Consider the following 24,209-nt stretch of genomic DNA (forward strand, 5'->3'; position numbering starts at 1 on the left):
TTCCACTGGCAGATTTTTTTCATATAAAATGTTTTAAGTGAAAAAATCTGCCATGGATGAAATCAGTGCCTTTCATCTATATTAAGCTTCTATAATCATTTCAAACCTGCTCCTGTATATTGCAGAAAGGTTCAGTCTGCTCCGGACTCTTGTCGGTGCATCTGGAGCAGGAAAAATGCAAACTAGTGGATTAATATTCCAGTTGAATGAAAAGCATGTTTTAGCCCACTTTTTGGACTTTTTTTTTTTGCTCACTCTGTGGAGGTCACACTGGCTTTTGTCTGCTGAACAGGTTTCGTAACGGCTCTGTTTGTGACGCCCACTTCGTATAATTTGTGTGTCATGTTGTGAAAAGCAGGTTATGGAGCCATTAAAGTTGGGTGAAGTTAGAGAGCTCCAACCGCTAATCTGTTTAATAAATTGTATTGATCGCCTGTTTGATCAGATCACTGTGTGGACTTAGCCAATAAACCACTAAAACAGAAGCAGTTCGAAGTTTTACCTCTAAACTTTATGATGTGTGTGTGTGTGTGTGTGTGTGTTTGTAATACCTTGTGGGGACGATTTTCCTGACATATACTACGTTGTGGGGAAACCCTGTTTTTGGGTCAGGGGTCAGAGTTAGGGCTAAGGTATGAATTGAGTTTTGGGTAGGGTTAGGGTTAGGGATATGATGGTTAGGGTTAGGAAAAGGGTAAAGGTAAGGTTTAGGCTGTAGAAATGAATGGAAGTCAATGGAAAGTCCTCACAAAGATAGCAACACAAACGTGTGTGTGTGTGCGTTAAGTTACATCTGTGACTCGGTGCTTCCATATAAGAGCTCTTTACTTGTGTAATCCCACCAACCGGCCGTCTCCAACCCCATCCCTCCTTCTATCACTCCATCCAGGGGATTTGACGGCCATTAAGCGATAGCTTTTTGGTGTGTTTGTGTGTCCCATCACACACACACACAGTGAGCAGTGCTTGATGTAAAGGCTCTGCTCCACTTGCCTGGTGGTGCTGCAGAATGTGGACTGACAGGATGGACACATGCATGCGGATCTGGATAGGGAGCTTTGACACACATGGATGCAGCTCTCCAGAAAGGGCTACAGGTATTTCTTCCCCTCCACCCGCCTCACTTCCATTTTCTCCGGTTGCGTCTCTCCCTGCTGATGATTTCATGAGATATTTGTACGATTCGTTAACAGCTGGTGCTGGTGTTTGTGCGTCTCCAGACCTCCATTAATCCTGGCATGTTCCGGATGAGAAACGGCAGGAATGACTTCCTTCACTTTCACCGGTCAGTTCCAGCTTCAAATCTGATGGAGTCGCTTCTCTGTGTGACCGTTTCGTTCTGTCGAATGGCAACAGACTCAAGCACACGTTAACCGGAACGTGTTAATATGAATTTGTTTTTTTTATAGCATCAGCATAATCTCAGTACAAAAAACAAAAATTAACCAAGAGCTAATTGTTTTTAAGAAATGGGGCCAGTGTGGTTAAACCTGTACAAGTAAAGTTTATTAGTCAGTTTATTAACATAGAAAATTTCAGACATTCAATGTGCTTTACATGATGAAAATATAATACACTAACCATTTATGAAACAAGCAATAAACATTACATTTTGTCAAATGCCTTTATCAAAAAATCATGAACCAAAAGTACATCTAATATAGCAGGTGAGGTTTTGATTTAAAGGAGCTCAGTGTTTCAGCTGTTTTACAGTTTTCTGGAAGTTTGTTCCAGATTTGTGGTGAATAGAAACTGAATGCTGTTTCTCCTTGTTTGGTTCTGGTTCTGGATGCTGAGCAGAAACAGAACCAGGAGATCTGAGAGGTCTGGAAGTTTGATGTGCTGTGGTCTAAGATGTTCAGTGATTTATTAACTAACAACAATATTTTAAAGTCTATTCTCTGAGTCTGATTTTTTAGTCAGACCTGTGAAGACGCTGTTGCAGTCATCAATGTGACTAGAGGTAAACACATGACTGAGTTTCTCTAGGTCTTACTGAGTCATTTGTCCTCTATTCAGGTGATAGAAGGCCAAGTTTGTAACTGTCTTTATGTGTTTCTGAATGTTCAGGTCAGAGTCCATCACTACCCCAGATGTTTGGCCTGATCTCTTGTTTCTAGCTTTGTGCCCACATGACTCCACAGATCGTCTTTAGGTCCAAAGATAATAACTTTACTTTTGTTTCTGTTCAACTGAAGAAAGTTGATCCACGCATTGATCTGTTCTAAGAATCTGTTGAGAAGAATCTAATCTAGAGCAGATCCCCAGTTGGAGATCATCCAGATGGACTCCAGCAGGTCTGGTTTTCAACAGGTTCTGGATCTGGGGTTGGGGCGGCCATAGAGGAACTTTGAGTTGTGTTTTTTGCATCCTTATATCATGGAAAAAGTAGCTCTATATTGGATCAAATTCTTATTTACTTTCTGGTATTTCAGGGAGCCATGCAGTCTAGCAAGGTTAGCCTTTGGAAGTCTCCTCCTCACTCTTCCATGTTTTCTTCATTTATTGATATCGTTTTTCATCTGTTCTTGAATTTCCTCCATTAGGGTATGATACGTTGTTTTGTAGACCTTGGAGCCGGCTTCATGCTGTCAGGTCCTGATTCGAATGCAACAAAGTGAACTTTTCAGTAAATGTATGAGGATAGACATGGGTCCACTTACTATAAAAACAAATGGAACATTTAGCAATGTGAGAAAATTATGTTGGTAAAAAAAAAATCTCACAATTGGCCTTCGGGCGACACCTCTGATTTACACTGAATTTTGACTAACAGAGTAAAGGGGCTTGAATACATTTGGATGCTACACTTTTTAGATTTTATCCAGCTGCCCTGACGGAGCGTCTGCAGGGATTTGGCCTCACTGCCCTGTCTCACCCGTTGCCTTTCAGTCTCTGTGCTGTGCCTGCTGCCTCAGTCGGCGTTGGCGCGGTGGGCGTGCGTCCGGGCCTGCCCGCCGTCCTGCTCCTGCACGCAGGAGAAAAGCTGCAGCGTGCTGTGCGACCGCGCCGGCCTGGCCGAGCTGCCCAGAGAGTTCCCCTGTGAGGCGTCCGCCATCAACCTGGAGAAGAACCGGCTCAAGTTCCTGTCGGAGCGGGCCTTCGGGACCCTGCCCTCGCTCAAGTCTCTGTCTCTGGACCACAACAACATCTCCTTCATCACTCCGGGAGCTTTCAAGGTTTCCTTTTCAGTCGTATTTTAGCCATATCTTAATCAACAACCCGTTTCCAGCCAGACGGCTGGGTTTTAAATGTAATTCAATGTGATGAGAATTTATAGAAAAAGTAGCAGAGGTCCCTGATTGTTGCCCCTTAACCTCGATTGTTGCTCTGCAAGTTTACAGGTACAAAGACTTCACTTAGAATCTATGAAGAACCTAAAACCTCATCTTTTTGTATAATTTCTATCAAGAAGTTGTGTAAAATTCCCCATGTGTCATTTCTGCAGCTGTTTCATCCTGGAGTCCAGGTTCCTCCAGGCCGTTCCAGACAACTAATGAACATGGTCATTTATATCTTTTGGGTTTCCTTCCAGACGCTTCTCCCAGTATTTTCCTGGAGTTCTGGTCCATTCCTCCTGTCTGTAGCCTGCCTCACTAAGGCGCCTTTTCAGATCTGATAAGAACTCGGACTGAGGTCAGGACTTTGAGATGATTGAACCAACACAGTGACTGCATGACCAGTTTGAATGTTTAGGGTCATTGTCCATTTGGAAGACCAATCTGTGGCCCAAGCTTTTACTTCCTGGCTGATGTCTATAGATGTTCCTCTAATGTTTCCACATAATTTTCTTTCCTATTTTATGAAGCAAACCAGTTCCTCCTGCAGCAAAACATACACTACCAGCTGGGACGGTACAAGAACGTAACAATGGTCCTTATACCCAAACAGTTCCACTTTAGTTTCATCAGAGTACAGTCCATCCCTCCAGAAATGAAGATCTTTGTCACTACAGTGTTCATCTGCAAACTATAATCAGGCTTAGAGTAACGACTTCCTCCTTGCTGGGTGGCTTTTCAACTAACGCAGTACAGGACAGTTTAACTGTGGATACTATCATTGCCTTACCAGCTTCAGCCACCATCTTCATGAGGTCTTTGGCTTTTGTTCTGGGCTCAATCTGCACATTTCGGAACAGAACCAGTTCATCTCTGGCACCCAGAACCCGTCACTGTCCTGAGCATCATGACGGTTGGGCGTTCCCATCGTGTTCATACTCAGTAAAAATGTTTGAACAAATGAGCACGGCCCCTTCAAGCAGCAGTAAATTATTCCCAAGGATGAACCAGTCTGGTGCGGCTCCGTGATTCTGTTCCTGATATCTTGGCTGCTTCATGCTGAGCTTCCCAACGGGTCAAACCAGGAAGCAGGAGAGAGTCCAATTAACTAAGCTGGGACAGTTCACCTCTCAGGAGTTTGTGGAAGGAAGCCCAAAAGTCATACATCTTAAGGCAGTTATCCCTGATACTGACCAAATGCACGTAAGCTTTTGAATTACAGGAAAAATATTTCTAAAAATGTCTAAAAAGAATTTCTCACCAATTTTCTGGCATTGAGCAAATAGAAGTAATTTTGGTAATTCTAACTAAAGTAAATCAAGAAAAGTTTGGTCCGACTTAACTTCAGACTGAGAGAAAAATGTGTTTGTGTCCTTTTACTCAGTGGTTTCTGCTGTAGCTAAGAAACTACTGAATCTAAACAGCAGCAGCTCCTAAAAACCTGTGTCTTCCAGGGCCTCTCGAACCTGCTGGAGCTGAAAATGGCCCACAACGAGTACATCAGCTACCTTCACACCCGGACGTTCACGGGGCTGAAGAAGCTGCTGCGGCTGGACCTGTCCGACTGCAACCTCTTCAGCATCCCCGACCGCATCTTCATCGAGCAGACCGCCATGACGGAGCTGTTGTGCTTCCAGAACAACTTCCGCAGGATCCCAGGGGCCATCCGGGGCATGGAGAACCTGACGCACATCTACCTGGAGAGGAACAAGATCGAGGCGGTGGCCTACAACTCGCTGCTGGGCCTGGGGAGCCTCAGGTGAGAAACGTCTGCAGGCTTCCTTTCCCTTCCTACGGGCGTCTGAATGAAACAGGCGACATGTTTCATTCAGGTAGAATGATGTTTGTAAAAGAAAAGGAATCCATGTTTCATGTTCCCTCCAATACAACGTTGTACACTGCTTTATACTGATCTGTCACAAGAAATCCACATAAAAAACCACACTGAAGGTTGTGATGTGAAAGCAGGTTGGGTGAGGATGTTACCTTAGCAACCCTATTTTGCCACATCACCTTGAACGCCAGAGTACTGTTAGTAAAGGAAATGCAGCTGTGAAACACTTGGCAGCAACTAAAACATTTCATAAGAAATTAGAGACTTTGTTTCATGTTCCAGTATGGAAGTGAGGCTTACACCCCCAAATATGGAGATTGTTGAACCACAAATACGATTGTTAAACTTTGTAGTTGGAAGTTTACTGTTCCACAGACACCAACGTGTCCACTGTTCTCCTTCCTCTTCGTCTCAGGTACCTTAACCTCCAGGAGAACCGCATCAATGTGATCCATGACAACGCCTTCCAGGACCTGGTGCGGCTGGAGAACTTCTACCTCAACGACAACCTGCTGTCCGACCTGCCCCGGCTCGCCTTCAGGGGGCTCAGCCGCCTCAAGATGCTCAATCTCGGGGGCAACCAGCTGATCAACGTGTCCAAGACGTGGTTCGGTGACTTGGCGGAGCTGGAGGTCCTGTACCTGGACCGGAACCAGCTGCTGAACATCGAGGAGGGCGCCTTCGAGAACCTGACCAGCCTGATCACGCTCCACCTGAACAGCAACAACCTGACCACGCTGCCCCTCAGCGTTTTCCAGCCCATCTACTTCCTGGGTCACCTGTACCTCTTCAAAAACCCCTGGGAGTGCGACTGTGGCCTGGACTGGCTCAAGCAGTGGATGGAGAGCTACAAGCTGGTGCGGGACATCCCGTGCGCCTCGCCGTCCTCCGTGGCGGGCCTGGACCTCAGCCAGGTGGTGTTCCCCACGGCGAACGGCACATGCGTCGACCCCGCCGAGGTCAACCTGACCACGCCGTCCTCTGAGGTGCAGCCCACCACGGAGAACCGCTTCAACAGCCTCATCTCCAAGCTGCTGCAGCAGGAGCTCAGGGAGGAGATGGGGAACGGGACCGAGAGTGCACGCAACGCAACGCTGCCGGAGCCGGAGGAGGGCCAGCTGTCGGCGGGCGTCGGAGGCCGGGGGACGCAGGCCGTTCAGTCGCTGCTCTGCTTCACCGTGACGTGGCTCTTCTGTGGTTTATTCCACCTATCACATGCTAGTCTCTGTCTTCGCTGTACGTGAAGAAGAGGACTCTAGCGCCGAGAGTTTTCATATCGCTTCTGAGTTAAAATGTGCTTTTATTTCTCCCAGGAGGTCCGAAGGCTTGTTGCCCATTGTAAGAGCCTCTGAGTTGGCTTTTGGACGTTCCTCCAGCCGTAGAACGTGTAGCACGTGGAATATGACCTGGCAAGCACTGTTTCTATGGGAACTGAAATCCTTGCGCTCAATATACTGGACTTCATGTTTTATGGGGTAGTTTCAAAAAAGTATTTAGCCTCTTATAGAGTTCTTCTCTTTTTGTGTACCTGTCACATGAAGCCCTCCCTGATGCCCGACGCTCAGGAAAAGCCAGGCAGTCGTCACGGTAGAGACTATGGTGTTCCGTCAGACCGTCAGTTCCAGAAATCGCAAAAAACCCCAATTGTAAACACGGACACAAGGTCCATTACCACCTCTTTTAGGACAGCAGGAGGATTAAATCTTGGAGATAAAAGTTAAACTGAGTAAAAACAAAATGTTTTAGTAAAAGAGAAAAAATGTCTTCAGGCTTCATTTGAATAAGTAATTGCCCCATAAGCAATAAGGGGGGCATTTAATAATGATGGCAATGCCATCAAGTGTTTGCAATATCTGGCAAAATTGTAGTAATTCAGCCAGATTCTAGAGTTTTCGACCAATAATGGCCTATTTAAAGGGGCAGTACCATGTTATTTCCAGGCATATAGTGCTATTTTATAAATCAATCAAGTAACTATGTTACCTTTAGTCATTATTTTATCACATATAACTTAAAAGGAATCTTTCCTCCTAATTTAAAGACTTGAAACTGGGCCTCTGTCACTTGAAAAACTCCTCCTCTTCCTGAAACTTTGCCTTCAGGAAGTCATCACAACATGGCTCCTCTATTAAGCCTTTATTATTATTTATTAACATTTTTACCAGTGATACACTGAGTAGTAGCTCCTGTAATGAGGTGAGCAGATATGCAATTCCACCAGGTGTTTGCTGATTGCTGATGGCTAGTCTGAAGGAGTTGCTCTGTGAGGCAGAAGCTCAGAAACTGCAGCTCAGAGGAGGAGCTTCGTCCTTGAAGGTGGAGCTAGGTCCACTCAGGAGTTTTGCACAGCTAAATAGTTGCCATGGAGATTAAAGGATTCCTCAAACATGCATGGAAAGAATCAAAGCCACACTCCATGTGTGTTTTTGATGAGGGAATAATATAACATGATTTAAAAAAGTTGATTTTACATAGTGTAGCCACTTTAAGGTCCTGCCAACAGGATATAGATCCAAAATTTGCCTAGGCCCCTCCAAAAGTTTCCTGTTGCACAACCCAAGTGTGTTTGAACTTAAGGTCAGACAGTGTCCTCCAGGATCTTCCAGCCACAGACCATAACACCACCTCCCCCGTGTTTGACTATGCATGATGTTCTCTTTCTGAAATGCTGGGTTAGGAGCAGGACACACCACCAAATACATTTCCCAGAAGTCTCTGGGACTAAAAATAAAAAATAAAAAAAAATAAAAAATCTTAAACATTACAATTTAAATGTGAATGTTTAAATATATAAGGGGAGAAATACTTCTACACAGCACTGTCCATAGTTTTCCACTTAAGACATTTCTCTCTTGCATAAGGCTCGGTTCGAATTAAAGTGATGCAATAGACTCTATAACGAGGGCTTTCTGTTTTTCTTGTATCTTCATTCACATCTGTGTGTAACATTAAAGGAGCTAAGCGCTCCTGTCGTTATCTCCTGGACAGATGTCCTCTTTGCTCATTTCTCTGCCTCTCCATAAACGCATTAATCTTCTTCTACTGTACGCTGCGGCGGGCGGGAGGGACATTCTTACCGCTTCTGCCTCCTGGGATGAACTCTCCGAATCTGCTGGGGTCAAGTCACAATTGTCTGAATGCGGAGTCGGAAAGTCTGTTGTTATTATGAATCTTCTCCAGCATAATGCAGTGGTTGTTTTATACACGGTGTTGTGTATTTTCTAGATGTCATTGTTTAACATGAGCCACTGTTTCTCTCTCTTTTTTTCGTTTTCTTTTTTTCTACCCCGCTTAATAGGTAGTTTGGGTTCCGGTTCTATTGTCTGTCGGGACCAAAGTTCTGCTACGTGATATGTTTTATATATATATATGTTTTATAAACATATATGTTATATGTTTTATATAAAACGAAAAGGAAGGAAACAACGACTGCCGCTGAACTCACCACTTGCCAACTCAGCGGCTCCTTTCAGCCTCGCTGGAGGAGCTGACCTGTTTTGGAGGTGAACTCCAGTTAATCTGCCGGCCTGTTAATGTAGGATTAGGTCGGGACTTAGACAACCGGGAGAGGCTGGAGGCTCCACCTCATCCCCCTGGCTCTCTCTGGATCTCATGCAGCTGTTTTTTCTTCTTCTATCCGCTAATGATGCTGAGATATAACAGAGAACAGTTATGTGGGTCGCAGAGGTGTGTGGCAGCTTTGAGAGTTAGCGGCTCCGTAAACACACACACTAGTGCGTTTTCATTACGTAAAACTTTTTCGGTATTCCGCTAATGGCGACAAACCAATAGCGGTGCTTCATTTAAATAAGAAACGCGATTAAAATCACGTGAATACGTTTGTTCACGCGATAAGCCCTTACAGAACATCATCCACCTACCACTTCCTGTCATCTTCATCGTCGTTCCCGCCAGTAGTAACGTCTGGTCGTTCACAAATTGAGTGATGTGAAAAACCTGTTTCCACTGGAGTTTTGTGTTAGCATCAAAACCTTTTAGCTAAAATAAGCTAATTTATTTTGGCAATTCAAATTTGCGCGGTTAGATGGTCATTGGAAGGGCAGCTATAGCATACTTGGAAAAAATGAAATCAAACCAAGTATGAGAAGAGTCCAACACACTATCAAAAGTTGTCAAAAGATTTAAATGATCAAAGGGAACCTTGAAGTGGCCGCAAAAAGGAAAGTCTCCAACTCAATCAAGAGCCAATATCACAAAGATTTATATCTTGATTTGCCCAGAGAAGAGGAGCAAGTCTGGAAAAAATGTCTGAGAACGAGGTGCTTGAACACCTAAAAGATTTTTTCCTTTCCCTGACACTCTGTAGCAACCCCCTTATAGATTGCCTCTAATATGACATATCTTGACAAAATTTCCTTTAAGCTCAAGTTTTAGAGCAGAAATTATATTTCCCTGATCTGTTTGTTACCCTGATGACCTCAGACAACAATCTTTCCATTTCTCCAAACATTAATACCAGTAAAATTTACAATGACAAGCTCTGCATTGGTTGCGTAACAGAGGCTGGATGCTTCTCTTTTCTACCCACAGTGTGTGTGTTGCTCTTGAGGACTTAGCAGCAACGCAACAGCTGCCAGCACATTATCTGCAAGGCCACTTAAACTTTTCTCACAATGCATGTCATCTGGCCCTAAAATGTTCTTCCTAGCTAATGGTACACAGGAGAGCAAGTTAAAACAGGCTACTGATACATTGGAGAAGGAAAAGGTTGGCTGCAGCTCCAATGCTATTAATTCATTTGGCTCAGACACTGGGAAAACACTTAAGTAAAAACATTCAGAGATAAATCGTATGGCTTTACTTAAAAACACAATCCGAAGAGAGAAGAAATATATCCGTTTCACTTTTATGAAGGTTCTCTACTTTTAATGCAAAGGGAACTCTTTGGGAAAAGGCAAAGTGCTAATTTCATTCTTTATTGTGTTGCTAATAATCAGCCAAAAATAAAACTGTTTGTTTTTTCTCAACAGAGCAATCTGGTTTATGAAGCTTTTCTGAAAAACTAAAGCATATACTAAAATATATAGTAGTTGATTGCTGGTGGTCCTTGAGGAGACTGGTTCATATATTTTAGTTAACTATTCCAAAAATGGTTCACTAAAATAGAAGACAATATTTATGCATTATGCCAATTTTATTCAGTTGTAAAATTGGGATGTCTGCTGAAGGAGTAACATCAATCTCTGTCTTTAGGACTGTTTAGAAACATGTTTAATGCAAAAGGCTAGCTTGTCCTTGAAGTAAACAGCTTACTACACATTTTGTTACTGGAAGCTAACATTAGCTTCCAGTGTTCATGAACTAGCTAACAGCCACTGTGGGTTTAAAATGCAAGAATGTAATTTCAACTACAATGACGTTACCAAAATCGCAATGAAATGAAGTGATTCTCCAAATGTTGAAACTGTATCACATGACTGTTTTACAATATAGTGATGTCATTGCCCCATTTCCTGTTTCTTCCATGTCTGAGAAGTCATAGCTACATCCTGCCGTCCATTTTGGAGATTTGATGGTCATCTTTGACAGAGGCAAACAGAACACTGTCAACACTGCCTCTGGTTTTTCCCGATATTAATAGTGTGGGATTATGGAGCATGAGTAAAACACAGTGTTCGGGATCTGGTTCACCCTAATCACTCACTTGCATTAACTGAAATAACAAAAAAAGAGAGAGAGAGAAAAAACGAAAAAGCCAGCCAGACAGAGAGGTGAGCAGAGTGAGCATTCACCTGAAATACCTAAGCCACAGGGAATGGGTCACAGGCTGGACTGGGCTGATCAGCATGCATGAGGTGGTTTCATTAAGGAACTCGACCTAGATTTTAAATGTGCATAAACTGTGCTGAGTATTGGTTTATATTCATTATGCTTTCTCTCTCTTACTTTGAAATATATATGAATTTCATATAAATGGGTTTTTCCATCTGCACTGCATGTATATACATCACAGCTCTATGATAAAAAAATTTTCAGTGCATAAGATAAAAAATATCACAAAATATTTCATCGAAGATCATATTAAAAATAAATAAGAGTTATGTCAAAGTTCAATTTTGAGAGAAATCTGTGTCAGATCAATATATTTACTGAATGAAAAAACTAACAAGAAGCGTTTCTGTGATCAGTTGTTTCTATTAAGGCCACGTTCCACTGATGGAAAATAAATCAATGTGTTTCACAGCTCCAGACTTAAACAGGATTTCTGTAAGCTTTTAAAACATAGAAACTGAAAACAAGACTGGACAATTTCAACAGTTTTAGCCTCTTAAATTGGTATAAAGCACAAGTGAGGTTAGCAATACTGACTGAAAACAGCCATTTTTCTGAGACCCTCCACTTATCAGAGAGATTTGTGGATCTTTGCTGGTCCATCATGAGGACAACTGGATGCGTTTGTTACCTTTTGCTTTGTTGTTCTCCATCAGGGTAACAGCATTTCAAGATCCCTCTGTCTGTTTGCGGCAGGCTGAAAACAAGAAACGTTCCCTTATGCTGTTAAGCCTCCCTGCTAGCTTTCACAAGCCTGGCTCTCTCTCGTCTTCTCGCAGCCTGAGAAATCTACAAACGCATTTGAACAAAGAAAGTACAGAATCCTGTTTAATAATTTGATACTTTCTCTCTGCTAACTAGCTAACTTTGACAACTCATGCCACAACAATGACAGTCCACACTGAAGAGTGTTGTCCAGGCAGCCTGGTAGCTATAAGCTATGAGGCATACATTACTGGACAAAGGTTGAATTTTTGAGTTTCTGTGAGGTCTGAACCAATAAAAGTAAAAATTGTCAGATTCTGGTCACCAGCAGATTTCTTGGTGTATTTCTAGAAAAATATTAATATTCCAGCATACCTTTGTAACACAGTCCAAATATAAATTTTATTGACACAAATCTTTGTCCTCTTAGTCGTCATGTAAATCTGTAGCCTTGAGAACATTACTGGATTTTAAGATGATGTTGACGTTCTACTTCTGGGAAGAGAAAATAAAATGCCACTACACCGTTTGTTCCCCCCCCCAACACATAAAAGAAAATGTATTTAAAAAAAGAAACACTGTTGACACTGAAGAACACACAGGGCAGTTGTTCATCAGTCCATCATGTTCACATGTGGAGCTTCCTCTGCTTTTCTCTTCAAAAAGTCGAGTGTCCACATTGCTCTCAGGTACAGAGTTCAGGGCCTCGTCTGTCCGCCGTCGGACTCGACGTCACGTCTTCGTCGACGGAGCAAACTCTTCCCATTTGTGTGCGACAAATCAAAAAACAGAGAAACAAATCAAGACTTTTATTAGATTTTCTTTTCTTACAAACACGGCTCACGTACATGGTTGATCTCTTTATAAATCTGTGGTTTAGAAATGTCGCCTGAAACTCCAAGAGAGTGCACAGGCGTTGAATCAACGTCCAGCTCTGTTTTGTTTTTGTTGTTGTTTTTTTTCTGTCTCGCTCCATCTTCGTGTGGATTTCAGTCTGTCCAACAGCAAGAATGTTGGGGGAATTTTAATTTTTTTAAGTCATCTTTTGTTTGATGGAGGGTCATGGAGGGACACGAGGAACACTGACTGACAGCATGGAAGCTCAAAAATGTTCACATGCATGACAACCTCATGTCTGAAACACTTGTGGATTCATTTAGAAGAGACAGTACCAGACAGGCGGATGGATGGATGGGTGGGTGTGGAACCTCGGCGGGCGCCAAGGTTAAAGGCCGTCGAAAGTGAAACGGCTCGGACCAAAACTGGATGAGTGATGCTGAGCGGCTGATGAGAAGACGTAGACGTAGAAGACGTAGTTAAAAGCTTTGTGTGCGTTTAACTTCGGTCTCTTGATAAGGTAGCCACTGCCAGTGTCTCACTAGAGGTGGTTCACAACAGGACCACAGCGAGACGGGAGGTCCGGAGAGCAAGCAACGCACCGACATGGGAGGAACGGGAACACAGTACTGTCTCTTTAAAACAAAACATCTACAAAGACCTAGCCTCCTAGCTAGTACAGACATGACAATATCCACGTATTGGTTTTCTCTGATTTTATACAAGACCGTGATCGATTCAGGTGAGTGCCGTTGATGCTTTCACAGTACGCTGAAGGGAGTCTTAGGTCAACAGTAGCAAGAAGGAGCTCGACCCTTTTCTATTTTTTTTTTTTTGTTTGTAACTCCTAGATTCTGTTTGCTGAAGATCGGATGTGGCGGGAGCAACCGGAGGGGCAGGTGATGCGGGTCAGTAGACCCAGGACACCGGAACCCACTGGCTGGAGGTGCACACCAGGTCCATGGACTCCTCCAGGTGCCGAATGGTCTCGTCAATCTCATTGTTGATGATGGTCATGTCGAAGTAGTGGGCGTAGGTCTTCTGCAGGATCTCCGACTCTTTCTGCAGCCGCTGGAGCGACTCGTCCTGGAGGAGGAGGAGAGAAACGGGAAGGTTTCACCGTCACGCAGGCGGAGAGCGGGACGGGCATGAAGACAGGAAGATTGACACACCTTTACCTTTTCCGAGTTTTTGTCACATTACCACAGATACGTGCGTGTTAGAACAACAAAAGTAGTGCATAATTGTGATGTGAAAGTAAATAGTTGCGTTTCTATTTACCTTAAAGTGACAGTTCGACATTTCGAAAATAAATTTGCTTAATGCAAACGCCAATTTCAACTAAAATTTCGTTTTTCAATATAAAGTTTTGACTGTGGGATAAGGTGTTTGTTTTTGGTGGTACCGACATTAAGTTATTTTTGCAAAACTGTGACGGAAACACTTTTTTTGTATCACACTAGTCACATAATCAACAACCAGATGTTACTGCTGCTGGAAATGACAAAGAAGACGACAGGAAGTGGTAGGAGGATAATGGTGCAGCATGTTTTTTAATGACTTATCGCGTGAACAATCTATTGATTTGATTATAATTGCGTTTCTTATTTAATGAAAATGCAGCAAGTGCAAAATTATGTTTTTTGGACAAAGTTTTGTGAACATTTGTAATGGAAATGCAGCTACTGTCAATGTCAATTTGTCAATGTAGCAAATAAATACAACAGATGTTGATCAAAGTGTTGCATAAATCAATGAAATAAACTAAAACAACAACAATAAGAACAAGAAAAAAAATACATAAGCGTAAGGTTAAGACAGAATACAAATGCCTTCCATTCCTCAGGTGGTCAGCCTAATCTCTCTGATGTTACAAAGTCACCACAATGTGACTCCCCCATGTGACGCTGTGCTGAACCTTCTGGGACGCGACGGTTTGAGATTTGCCAATAGATTGTAAACGGATCCACCATCTGGGAAAATGCTAGGCAACTAAATACATGCTGTGATTCCTGTAAATAAAGGAGAAGTTTTGCATTTTGAAGTGTGGTTTCTTCCTCTGCAGAGATCTTTTACTATAAACAGTCAAGGACACTAAGGCAGCTAATGTGAGATTAGCAATCTGCTTTTTGGAGCCAGACGTTATCAGGCAGTCAGCTTGGGGCTTAATTGACCACTTTTTAAAAATATTTTTAGTATTACACATTCACAATTATGCCCATACTCTGGTTGGTCAATCACATTTTATGTGATGTTCCGATAAAAGTCACCATAGTTTGTTGTTGTAGTTCGAGGGGTATGAAAACTTTTGACTGCCTCTCTTTTTTGTCACAGTTCAGAGAAGCTTGTCAAGTTGTTGAGCTCAGTGTGCAGGGACCTTTACTAACTGGAGAGGATGGAGGCTTAACACACAAAGAGGCACTTCCTATTACAGCTTATAGCAGATGCACACACACACACACACACACACACACACACACACGCACGCACGCACACGCACACGCACACGGCTTAGAAATAGCACCTAGCAGTTTCGGTTCTTCCAGACTTTACTTACTGGCAGAGTTCGACACCACCTGGGCGGCTGAGGCGAGAGCCAAGCAAACAAGCAAACACATGCAGCATGCAGAAATAAAAGACAACAGGAAGGAGTGAGAAAGGAACAGAAGAGGAAGCAGCTTTACACACGTTGTGTGATCAGGAGGCGGGGCCAAAACCACCGAGCTGCTGCTGGATTTCCACATTCGATACATTTCTAATTAACCTTTGGACCTTAGCTCATTCCTCTGGACCAGAAAACACGGCTTTTATCACAACTACCCAGTACTTGTGTTGAAATTGTGTCCTTATTGTACATATGTTGTGCTCGTATGTTGCATATTCCTATCTCTATGTGAATCTGTTTTTTTGACTGCCTGTTGCACAAAAACTTCCCCTATTGTGGGACAACAAAGGATATTTCTACTCCATTTTATTCTACATTAAATGTTTAACATTACTTTTAGATTTTCTTCTTTCCTATATGATAATTTTTCAGGACTTTATAAGCAAACGGTTTGAGTGAAGAATCAATATTTACAGTGTTTGACTGATTGTCGTAGCTTCTATGATTCCCTCTGACGTGACAGGTACCAGCTTCTGGACCAAATCCAGACTGCTGCCGGCCCATTCTCATCTCCTTACTGTTCTGCATTGTTGGTTTCCACTTGTCCTCCTGCTTTCTGACAGCTGACCACGGCTTCTCAGGAGAGTGACGGCCTGCTTAGCTTCTTGGCCTCTTCGAGCCGCACCGTGCGAATGAGCTAGATGGAGCTAAAGGATGTCGGTGTGTTTTCTGTGTTTTTTACCTCATTAATGCCCGGTGTGATGGTTGGAGCTGCTATGAAGACGACGTACGGGGCAAACTCTGCCGTCCGCAGGACCTTCAGCGCCTGAAATGAGCCACGTGTTAGCGGTCCAACAGAGCTGGGATACAGCATACAGATTTATTAGATTATTATCCTTAAGACATGATGTCTACTTCAAATTATTTGTGTATAGACACGTTGAAACGTGACATCACACGCACAAGATCTCCCCTGCCCCCAGATCCCTGCTGGAGGGCAAAAACCTGCTAACCGACTATGACTACCCTCGGTTTAGCTGTTAAGTTATTAACAAAACACGCTCAATCTTAGAAAAGAAAAAGGAAGCAGTGCTTTGCAACTAATTATCAACACAATGACAACTAGATAAGGTCCAACGGTTTCACATTTCACAGTTAAAAGATTTAATAAAAAAATAATTAAGCGTGAAGTAGGTCAGTTATGCTAGCTTGACTTTGACAAACTGAACATGTAGATGTGGTGTGGAATTTGGTGTGTTTTGGTTCAATTAAAAAAAAAGGGGCGACCTCCACACCAACTCTCTGACAGGTCATTAGTAGAGCAGAGGCTAATCTATCATTGCTGTGTTCAGACAGTTATTAATAAGTGTTAGTAATCACAAAACAAACATCAAATCTTAAAACAAAGAATACGACTGGTTTTTAGTTGTTTTTTTCTACATTATTTTTCTTTTGCTGTGTCGCACCGCACTGAATTAGTAATACTTGCATCTCCGGGTTTCACATTGTTACCAAATTGTTCCACCATGGCAGCACAGCTATGGATGGCAAATAAAAGAATCGGCTTTTTGCCTTCCGGCGTTGGGCGAGTGCACAAAATATCCGAATGTAAACAACATTCCAACCATCTATGTCCTAAAACTAACCCTACCCCTAAACTAAACTTAACTCGTGGGAAGGTGTGCTATGGGGCAGCATAAGACAAGGTGGCAAAACGCACACACCTGAGGTTCCACATCTAATATAGCCACGAGTCCCTGCTGGTGGATCTTGCGGATGGTCTCGAGCCGCGTCCCGTACATGGCGTCCTCGTGGCTGCCGTACTCCAGGTACTCGTTGTTGCTGATGTCCTGCATCATCTGGTCGTGAGAGGCGAAGTAGTAGTTCTTCCCGTTCTCCTCGTCCTTCTTTGGAGGTCTGGTTGTGTCTGGAGCCCCAGAGACAGGAAGTGAGGTATTCGCACTTGGACATGTGCGATGGGCATGTACGGTAGATGTGGTGAGGTCTTACGTGGGATGGGGTAGGCAAATCTGTCGGGGTGTTTGGTTATGAGCGTGTTCTTGATGTGTCTCCTGCCCACTCCGTGAGCGCCTGAGGGGTAAACATGGAGGTAAACGGGACATTTCTCTGACCCCCCCGACTCTAATGCCAGGCTTCACTTACCCAACAAAACTAGTGTTTTCCTCTTGAAGGCAGGGAGCTTCACCACCTCCTCATACGTGACCAGGTCTAGTTGATCAAACACTGGAGGTGACAGAGGGAGAGCGGAGTGAGCAGAGAGGAGAAACACCTGCATGGATCTGCTAACGATGTGGTGAAAGACAGGCGGACCTAAACAGTGACAGCTGATGACCGGGTTCTGATCGGAGGCGGATAGTAACCAGCTACATTTACTTGAGTAACTTCGGGAAAAAATACCACCGTTACTACTCTGTACTTTTGACTTTTTCTCAAGTAATATTATGATGAAAGTATTGCTACTCTTACTTGAGTAAAGTTTCTGGATTCTCTACTCACTGAGTAACTTCACTGAATGAATAACAAACACATTTCAACCAAGAATGCATCAAATACAAACCATCACTTTATTCTAGCGTGTTGGTTTGCTGCTGTTTCTACAAACGTGTTGTTCTAATGTTATTTTCTAATTGTGGCATTTAGAGATCAAGCGAATACACACTGCATAATACGCACCATATACGGTCAGTGGAAGTACGCTACCCTTAATATATTCTGATATTGTGCTGAAATGATTGAAGTTCAATACATCAATAAACACCAAAACACAATGACAAAATGATGCTACTGAGGAGTGAACGTACGTTCCTGAACAGAACTGTTCATTTTTATGAACAGATCATTTTACAAACGGCAGTAAGTCCGACAGAATCTGTGAGATGATAACATTTTTTAGGAAGTTGGGACTTGTAAGCTTTTGTTTGGAGCTGGAATTGCATAATTTTGCTGTTTCTTTCAATAATAATCGAGACCGGCTCTTGAACAGTTCACACATGACCTGCAGTAGTAGCTGCAGGTGTTCTGTATCTGTCAGGAGGATCTATCATGAGGTTTTTACCACGAAGGAGTCTGCAAATATTTTCATGAACAAAACCCCCCAGACATCTCAGCTTTGGCTTTAATTGACAAAAATAACTCATAATAGTAAAGGTGAGATCTTTCTGTAAGTAAACAGAGCTCAGAATAAATGAGGGGGGCTTGCAGACTGTCTGTGCTGCTGATCTCTGTACAGTGTGTTCCCAGTATCCGAAACATAAAACTCTGTGAATCTGAGGCTGCTGACAAGTGAAATACAACCCCCACAAGTCACTGGGTTCTTCGCTGCAGCTGCCGCCGATCAGACTGCCGCGCTGATGTCAGAGGGCGCAGCAAACGTCACACACGGAGGGAGAAACACGTGTTGGGCTGGAGATGGTCTGACGGAGTGTGACAAACGCTACAGGAAGCTGCCTGGTTTCAGTTTTGGTCTCAGATCTTCTTGTTGTTTGCAGAAAAACAACAGGAACAAAAGTGAAACACCGGCAGCGAACGGAGAAGAGAGGGAGGAGGAGGAGGAAGAGCTGGAGCCGGTGGTTACTTACATGCAGAGAGGCCGGTCAGAGGCAGACAGCAAGAGAGAGCAACACAAGGGTCAAAACATGGCCGCTTACAAAATGTTACAGAAACAGAGCAGACACCGAGCTGGTCACACAAACTGGCTACAAACGGATTCACCTTTTATCGCGGCGCAATAATCTCACACTCAAACACTGAAGAAAAGTCCGAGCTTTACTTTATGTTTATATAGGCAAAAAAAATTACAAATTATTGATACCCCCAAACTTTCCCTATAAAAAGCATCTAAAAAAAAACACAACCTTTTTGTACTTTTTAAGACCTGTTTCTCTTCCAGTATCCTGGGAACCTTTTGAAAAGTATTAGAATCTGCTAGGTGGCGCCACTGAGGGCTGAAAACGGGTCGGGTTTAGCTCTGGAGCCGAGTTCTGCAACCGCTTCGATTCTACAGCTGCTGCTACAAAATAACATTTGTCCGGTGCTGCGATATTATTATTCAGAACAAAAACTAATCATCCAGTTATATAAATGAAAAAAACAAAACATTATTTGTACAAAAAGTGAGCTCTTTATGTATATATGAAGAATATAGATGAATAGGGAGCCCAGGTAAAAATATAAAGCACATAGTCTGAAGTTAAAAAGCATTAAATTACTTTATTATAAGTTTAAAACTCCTTGTACCATTGGTGTCCCTTCTATTGCAGATAGACAATGAGGATATTGGTTAAAAACACAGAGCTGCTAAAAATAGCCTGTTTTATTGCCTTTATATTGAAAATTAAAAAAATATATATTTAATTTTATGATGTGATTTCTTCCCCAAACTTATAAAAGGTTCCATCTTTTCTGTTTTCAGTGCGAGATCAAGCCACCGCAGTGAAATATGACCAACAGAGGAGCCGATACGTTTTCCCCGTTAGAATCACATGAACACAGAGAGACTCCTGTTGCTCCATGGAGTTTGATTGGGATCTGAGGAACCAATCAGAACACGGGATCCCAACCACATGGCTGAAAGCCTCCAGAGCCCCGCGGTGGATCCAGTCGTGTTCACAGACAACGTGGCCGGACGCAGTGGCGTCCATGTTGATCTGCTTTCCCATCTGACTGACGCTTCCTGTAACGTCTGAGAGGCTCTTCATCGGTTTCAGGCTCCATGACGTTCACACCCTCCTGCTGCCAGTGGATTACTCTGACTTGTTAGATGATGATGGCTACATTTTACTCTTAGATTGCTATAAAGCGTTTGGAGCATCAGTTCATTTTACAATCCTTACATAAATTTGACTTCCAGGTGGAACTTCCCCCAGATTTAATCTCTATAGGGGGAAAAGACAAGGCTGCCTCCTGATAGAGGCTCAACTCATGGCCTATCATTATATTCAAAATAGTGCTGTAGAAGGCATCTCCCCTTTTGGTAATAAGCTCATATTGACACAACTTGCAGATGACACAACCAAATTTCTGTAGCAATCAATGCAATTCAGGAGTTCTCAAAGGCATCTGGATTATCCCTTAATATTAAGAAATGTGAACTTGTGGCTATTAAAAACTGCATTAATCAGAAATCTGCAACTTTCCTATAACAGATGAAGTTTGTTACCTTGGTGTTTTAGTAACCAAAGATCAAAACAAAAGGTGCACCTCTAATTTTAACCCAATCATAAGCAAAACCTGCAGCAATTTCAACTTTTTTGTGAGACCATTTAACGGCAAAATTTGCAACTTTGAGGGCAAAGCCTGTAGTTTTAGGCCGCGACGATCACCAACAAAAATAACAAATACATGGCAACATCCCGGAGGGAGTGAACCGTATTTAACTGTGTGTGGCCTGATGAGCAGGCTGGAAGCTCATCAGTACGCCCGAGCTGCTCATGTTTCCCTGAGTCGCCGCCGTGCTCCTCTAAGGCATGTCTGACATCTCTTCCTCTCATTCCTGGCCGTGGCTCTGCTACTGGAGCTACGAGGTCTGCTTACCCTCAACTCACACACACAGATCTCCCTGTTAGCCAGCCACATCGTGTGTTCCTGTGGGTGTGATGGCAGTACCTGCGTTGTGCTTTGCCAGATACTTGTCTTTGTACTGCTTCTTCTTCTTGCCGAACCAGGTGCAGCTGGCCTGCTGCTCCTGCTTGGTCTTCTCCATGGCGATGCACGCCACCCGCCTGCCAAAGCAAGCAGAGTTTAGAGCTCCAGAATCGGTTCAGCTGTGGAGAAAGCTCCAGAGTCTGAGATTAAAGTCGCCTCTCTGTGTCTGAGGCACCAAAATGGAGGAGCTGCTACTACTGCCTCCAGCTTCTTACACTTCTCTAGCATAGAAAGTCCTCCGAGGTCAACGCTTCTGTTTCTTTTCTGCATCTCTGCTCCGACTTCTCACACTGAGCCAGGCTCTGCTTCTGCTGGAGGTTTCTCCCTGTTAAATGGCTTTCCTCTCCGCTAACGCCACATGTATTCTGAGTATGAGGGGATTGATATTCAGTTTTTTGACTTTGTCAGTAACATTTTCATTAATAGAAAGGAGTTAATCCTTTATTTTCGGGAAGATTGAGGCAAACTGATCATTTCTTCTGTGACTATTTTCATCTTTCCTCTTTGATATACAATGTGGCTTTAAAAGGTTTCCAGTAAAGAAGAAAAATAAGAAAAGCCTCAAAGGCACCGAAGGTTTGTGTGAAGGTTCTGAAAGTTTAGCAGAGGCTGAGAAACAGTGGAAATGATCAGGTTATCAGACCACATCCTCTCTGTCATCAGCCTGCCCAGAAACATGAAACTACCGAGTCTGTTGAGCTCATCAGAACATGCAGCACTTTGAAAGTCCCTTGAAATAAGCTCTGAATGCAGGATAAGTCATTCGAACGGCTACAGATGCTGCCCACGAGGTGAATGTGTTCAAGCACTTTGCAAAAGTAAGAGTTGGATTATCAGAACTCGTAATCGTCGGCCGTCTGCAGGCTGAAGGTATTATCTTTGGAACGAAAGAGGAACGATCTCTAGTCAATGCACGACTTCTGTTATGACATCTAGAAACTAGAGATCAGGCCTGGAACCTGGGTGTAGTGATAGACCCGAACCTTCAGAGACACATAAAGACAGCTACAAAGCCCAGCACCGCCATACAGCCCAGAACCTTTACACCTGTACGTCCCATGCATTTAAAACTGACAAACTAGAGAACGGCTGGGTGATTCCAGAGGATTTACAATCAAGAATAGCAAAAACTGTGAAATTTCTTGGATTAGTTTGTGGCTCTAGGTAGCAGCTACACTGCATAAGGATCTCTACATCTTTAGTGAATAGCTTTAAAAGTTTGGTTTTGTTTCACAGAATGCGTTTAGTCTTGCATGGTCAGGCAACAGAAGTCAGCCACAGGCGAACACAAACATCGGCCGGCCAACTGGCAATAAACTTGTTCCATCTTTCTGCCCTTGATAGGTGGAAAAATGTTAGCTGGCTAGCTCGCAAGAGTATATTAGCAGCCTGTTAGCTGTAAAAAAAACTTCTATAAGATTAATTAGACCTGCCACAACAAAGCTTAAGACTTGTGATTAAAGTATTCAAGACCAACTTTAATTTTTAAATGGAATTAAGGCATATTAAAGCGGAGTTATTTTTAGATATATGACTTTTTAAGGATGTTTGGACACCCTGTGTGTGATGTTCAAAGCTAAAAGCTGGAAGGTGACAGGTTGTCCTCATCAGCAGCTCTAGGACTCTGGAAGTCTCTGCTTTGTAGTTTTTGTTACTTAAAACATATTTTTTAACATTTTACGTTTTCTTCTGTGCAGCATGTTGCGATCTGCAGCTTGTAGGTCAGAACAGGTGGGAGTCTCCTTGATGCGTGACCCAGGTGTTTTTGGAGCCGTCTCTGTGGCACTCACCACTCCTGCAGCTCGGGGGACGGGATGAGGCCCGCCGTGCCGTTCTTGGTGTTCTCCAGCTTGCCCTGCCACCAGTTGTGGTCGTCCTTGGAGATGATCTGGATGATGTCGCCCACGCGGAAGCGGATGCCGGCCTCCTTGCAGGGGATGAGCTCGTCTTTGGAGGGGTCGTACTCGAACTGGGCCCTCACGTAGATCTGTGGTGGAACAAAACGACTGAAGGCTCAAACCAGGGAAGGTGGGGGGTTCCTGGGCTAGTCAGTAAAAGACGTTGGTGATGGAAGCATTGTAGGAAGTGAAGCGTGTAGCTACATGGGAACGGACAGGGAGCTGGAGAGGGATCGTTAGAGGGGGTGTTCAGGTCGCCATCTTGGAATCTAGTTACCAAGGAAGAAGCGAGGACTGGGCTCAGTGGTGAGATAAACCCAAACACTGCAGGTTGGTTAAGGAACTCAGGCACAGGCCTTGCTTGTTTCCATCAGATCTGAATAAGTTTGGCTTTATCCTGCCTGGAAACTACCGGAACCACACAGAGTCTGTTAGTCAGGAGGGATGATCGGGGCTGCTGAGGCTCTCTGGGCTTTAAGGAAGTTTGTCTCTTACCTTAATGGACGTTTTGTCCTTTGTGGGAGGTCTGGATCCCATCTAGGATTTGAAAGCATCACACGCATCATGCAGCAAAAACGCAGCGACACGACTGAACAGCAGGGGGAGGGAGAGGATGGAGGAGGGGAGCAGCTTAGAAGCCTCCTGGTCCTTAGATGGTGAGTTTAAGACTCTGTTATGAACTACAAGCCACTCAGGTGAGCCTGTCGTCTGCCGCCCTCTGCTGGCCACTAAGTGAACTCTCACAGCAAAAACACCAAACCACACCAAGTGTTTTTCTTTTGTCTAGTTTCTGGTGCAAACGTCTTAGCACACTTGAAATAAGACAAGCTAACAAGTAACTTGTCTATAAGATGCAGGAGGTTGATTTAAGTCAAAAATTGATTATTGATAAAAAGAAAAAAAAAACACTAGTTCCAGTGGAACTTGTGTTTTTATATCAATATTAAGGAATTATTAACTTAAACAAGCTCCTACATCTTGCTGAAAAGTTACTTGTTAGTTTGTCTTATTTCAAGTGTGCTAAGATGTTTGGACCAGAAACTAGACAAAAGAAAAATACTTGGTGTGGTTTGGTGTTTTTACTGTGCATCATTTTTCAAGGAGGGGGTAAAATGTGTGAATCTAAAGGTTGGACCGGTGGAAGGGGGTCTGTTAAGGGAAAGAAACACGTTGGTGATAGAGGGCAGAAGGTTTCATTTCTCACTCGGGAGGCGCTTGAATTTTGACGTGTTTAAAGCAAAATGGGATGGAGAAAAGTGATAAGTTGAAGTATGAGGTGGGGAGTGGTTCACATGTCAAACTGGAGCTGCTTTAAAAAGAGTCATGACCCATATTATCATGTCAAAACACTGTAGTAGCTTTCTTGTATCGCTCAAGTGTTTGATGTCAGAAAATGTCTAATCTAGAGTGACTCGGAGTGTTGCTGGGGATGAAAAAAAGTCCTACCTAAGCAAAGGTAAAAAAATAAAATAAAAAAAAAAGAGTAGAAATCTATATGGGAATCTTTAAAAAATATCCAAATTCAATTAAAATTAAATTTAAACAATAATTTAATTTAATTATTGTTTTTGCCCATAGTTGATCATAAAACAATA

General features: G+C 43.2%; 2 protein-coding genes across 6 annotated transcripts in view; one reads left to right on the forward strand and one right to left on the reverse strand.

Annotated features, from left to right (window-relative positions):
* Positions 1 to 2,837: 2,837 nt before the first annotated feature.
* Positions 2,838 to 6,813, forward strand: nyx (nyctalopin; the record flags this gene model as incomplete). Its single annotated transcript, XM_088003927.1, has 3 exons — positions 2,838 to 3,179; positions 4,733 to 5,037; positions 5,528 to 6,813. Coding segments are annotated over 3 exons (1,476 nt in total), but the record flags the coding sequence as incomplete, so codon positions are not given.
* A 5,591-nt stretch (positions 6,814 to 12,404) lies between these two features.
* Positions 12,405 to 24,209, reverse strand: part of caska (calcium/calmodulin-dependent serine protein kinase a) — a 143,709-nt gene continuing 131,904 nt past the window's right edge. For 4 of the 5 annotated variants that reach the window (XM_088012061.1, XM_015006268.2, XM_088012058.1 and 1 more), the window contains 7 exons: positions 22,507 to 22,703; positions 20,678 to 20,793; positions 17,216 to 17,296; positions 17,063 to 17,143; positions 16,777 to 16,979; positions 15,795 to 15,878; positions 12,405 to 13,533 (listed from right to left, as the gene is read on the reverse strand). In XM_088012061.1, the coding sequence (XP_087868187.1) occupies positions 13,357 to 13,533; positions 15,795 to 15,878; positions 16,777 to 16,979; positions 17,063 to 17,143; positions 17,216 to 17,296; positions 20,678 to 20,793; positions 22,507 to 22,703 (939 nt within the window). In that variant the 3' untranslated portion in view covers positions 12,405 to 13,356. Of the gene's footprint in view, positions 13,534 to 15,004; positions 15,032 to 15,794; positions 15,879 to 16,776; positions 16,980 to 17,062; positions 17,144 to 17,215; positions 17,297 to 20,677; positions 20,794 to 22,506; positions 22,704 to 24,209 lie in introns of all 5 variants that reach the window. The other variant, XM_088012064.1, reaches the window with a different exon arrangement.

This window comes from Poecilia mexicana, unplaced genomic scaffold, assembly GCF_051168715.1.
Source record: "Poecilia mexicana isolate PSO_F unplaced genomic scaffold, ASM5116871v1 scaffold_2, whole genome shotgun sequence".
In the NCBI taxonomy this organism is placed as follows: Eukaryota; Metazoa; Chordata; class Actinopteri; order Cyprinodontiformes; family Poeciliidae; genus Poecilia; species Poecilia mexicana.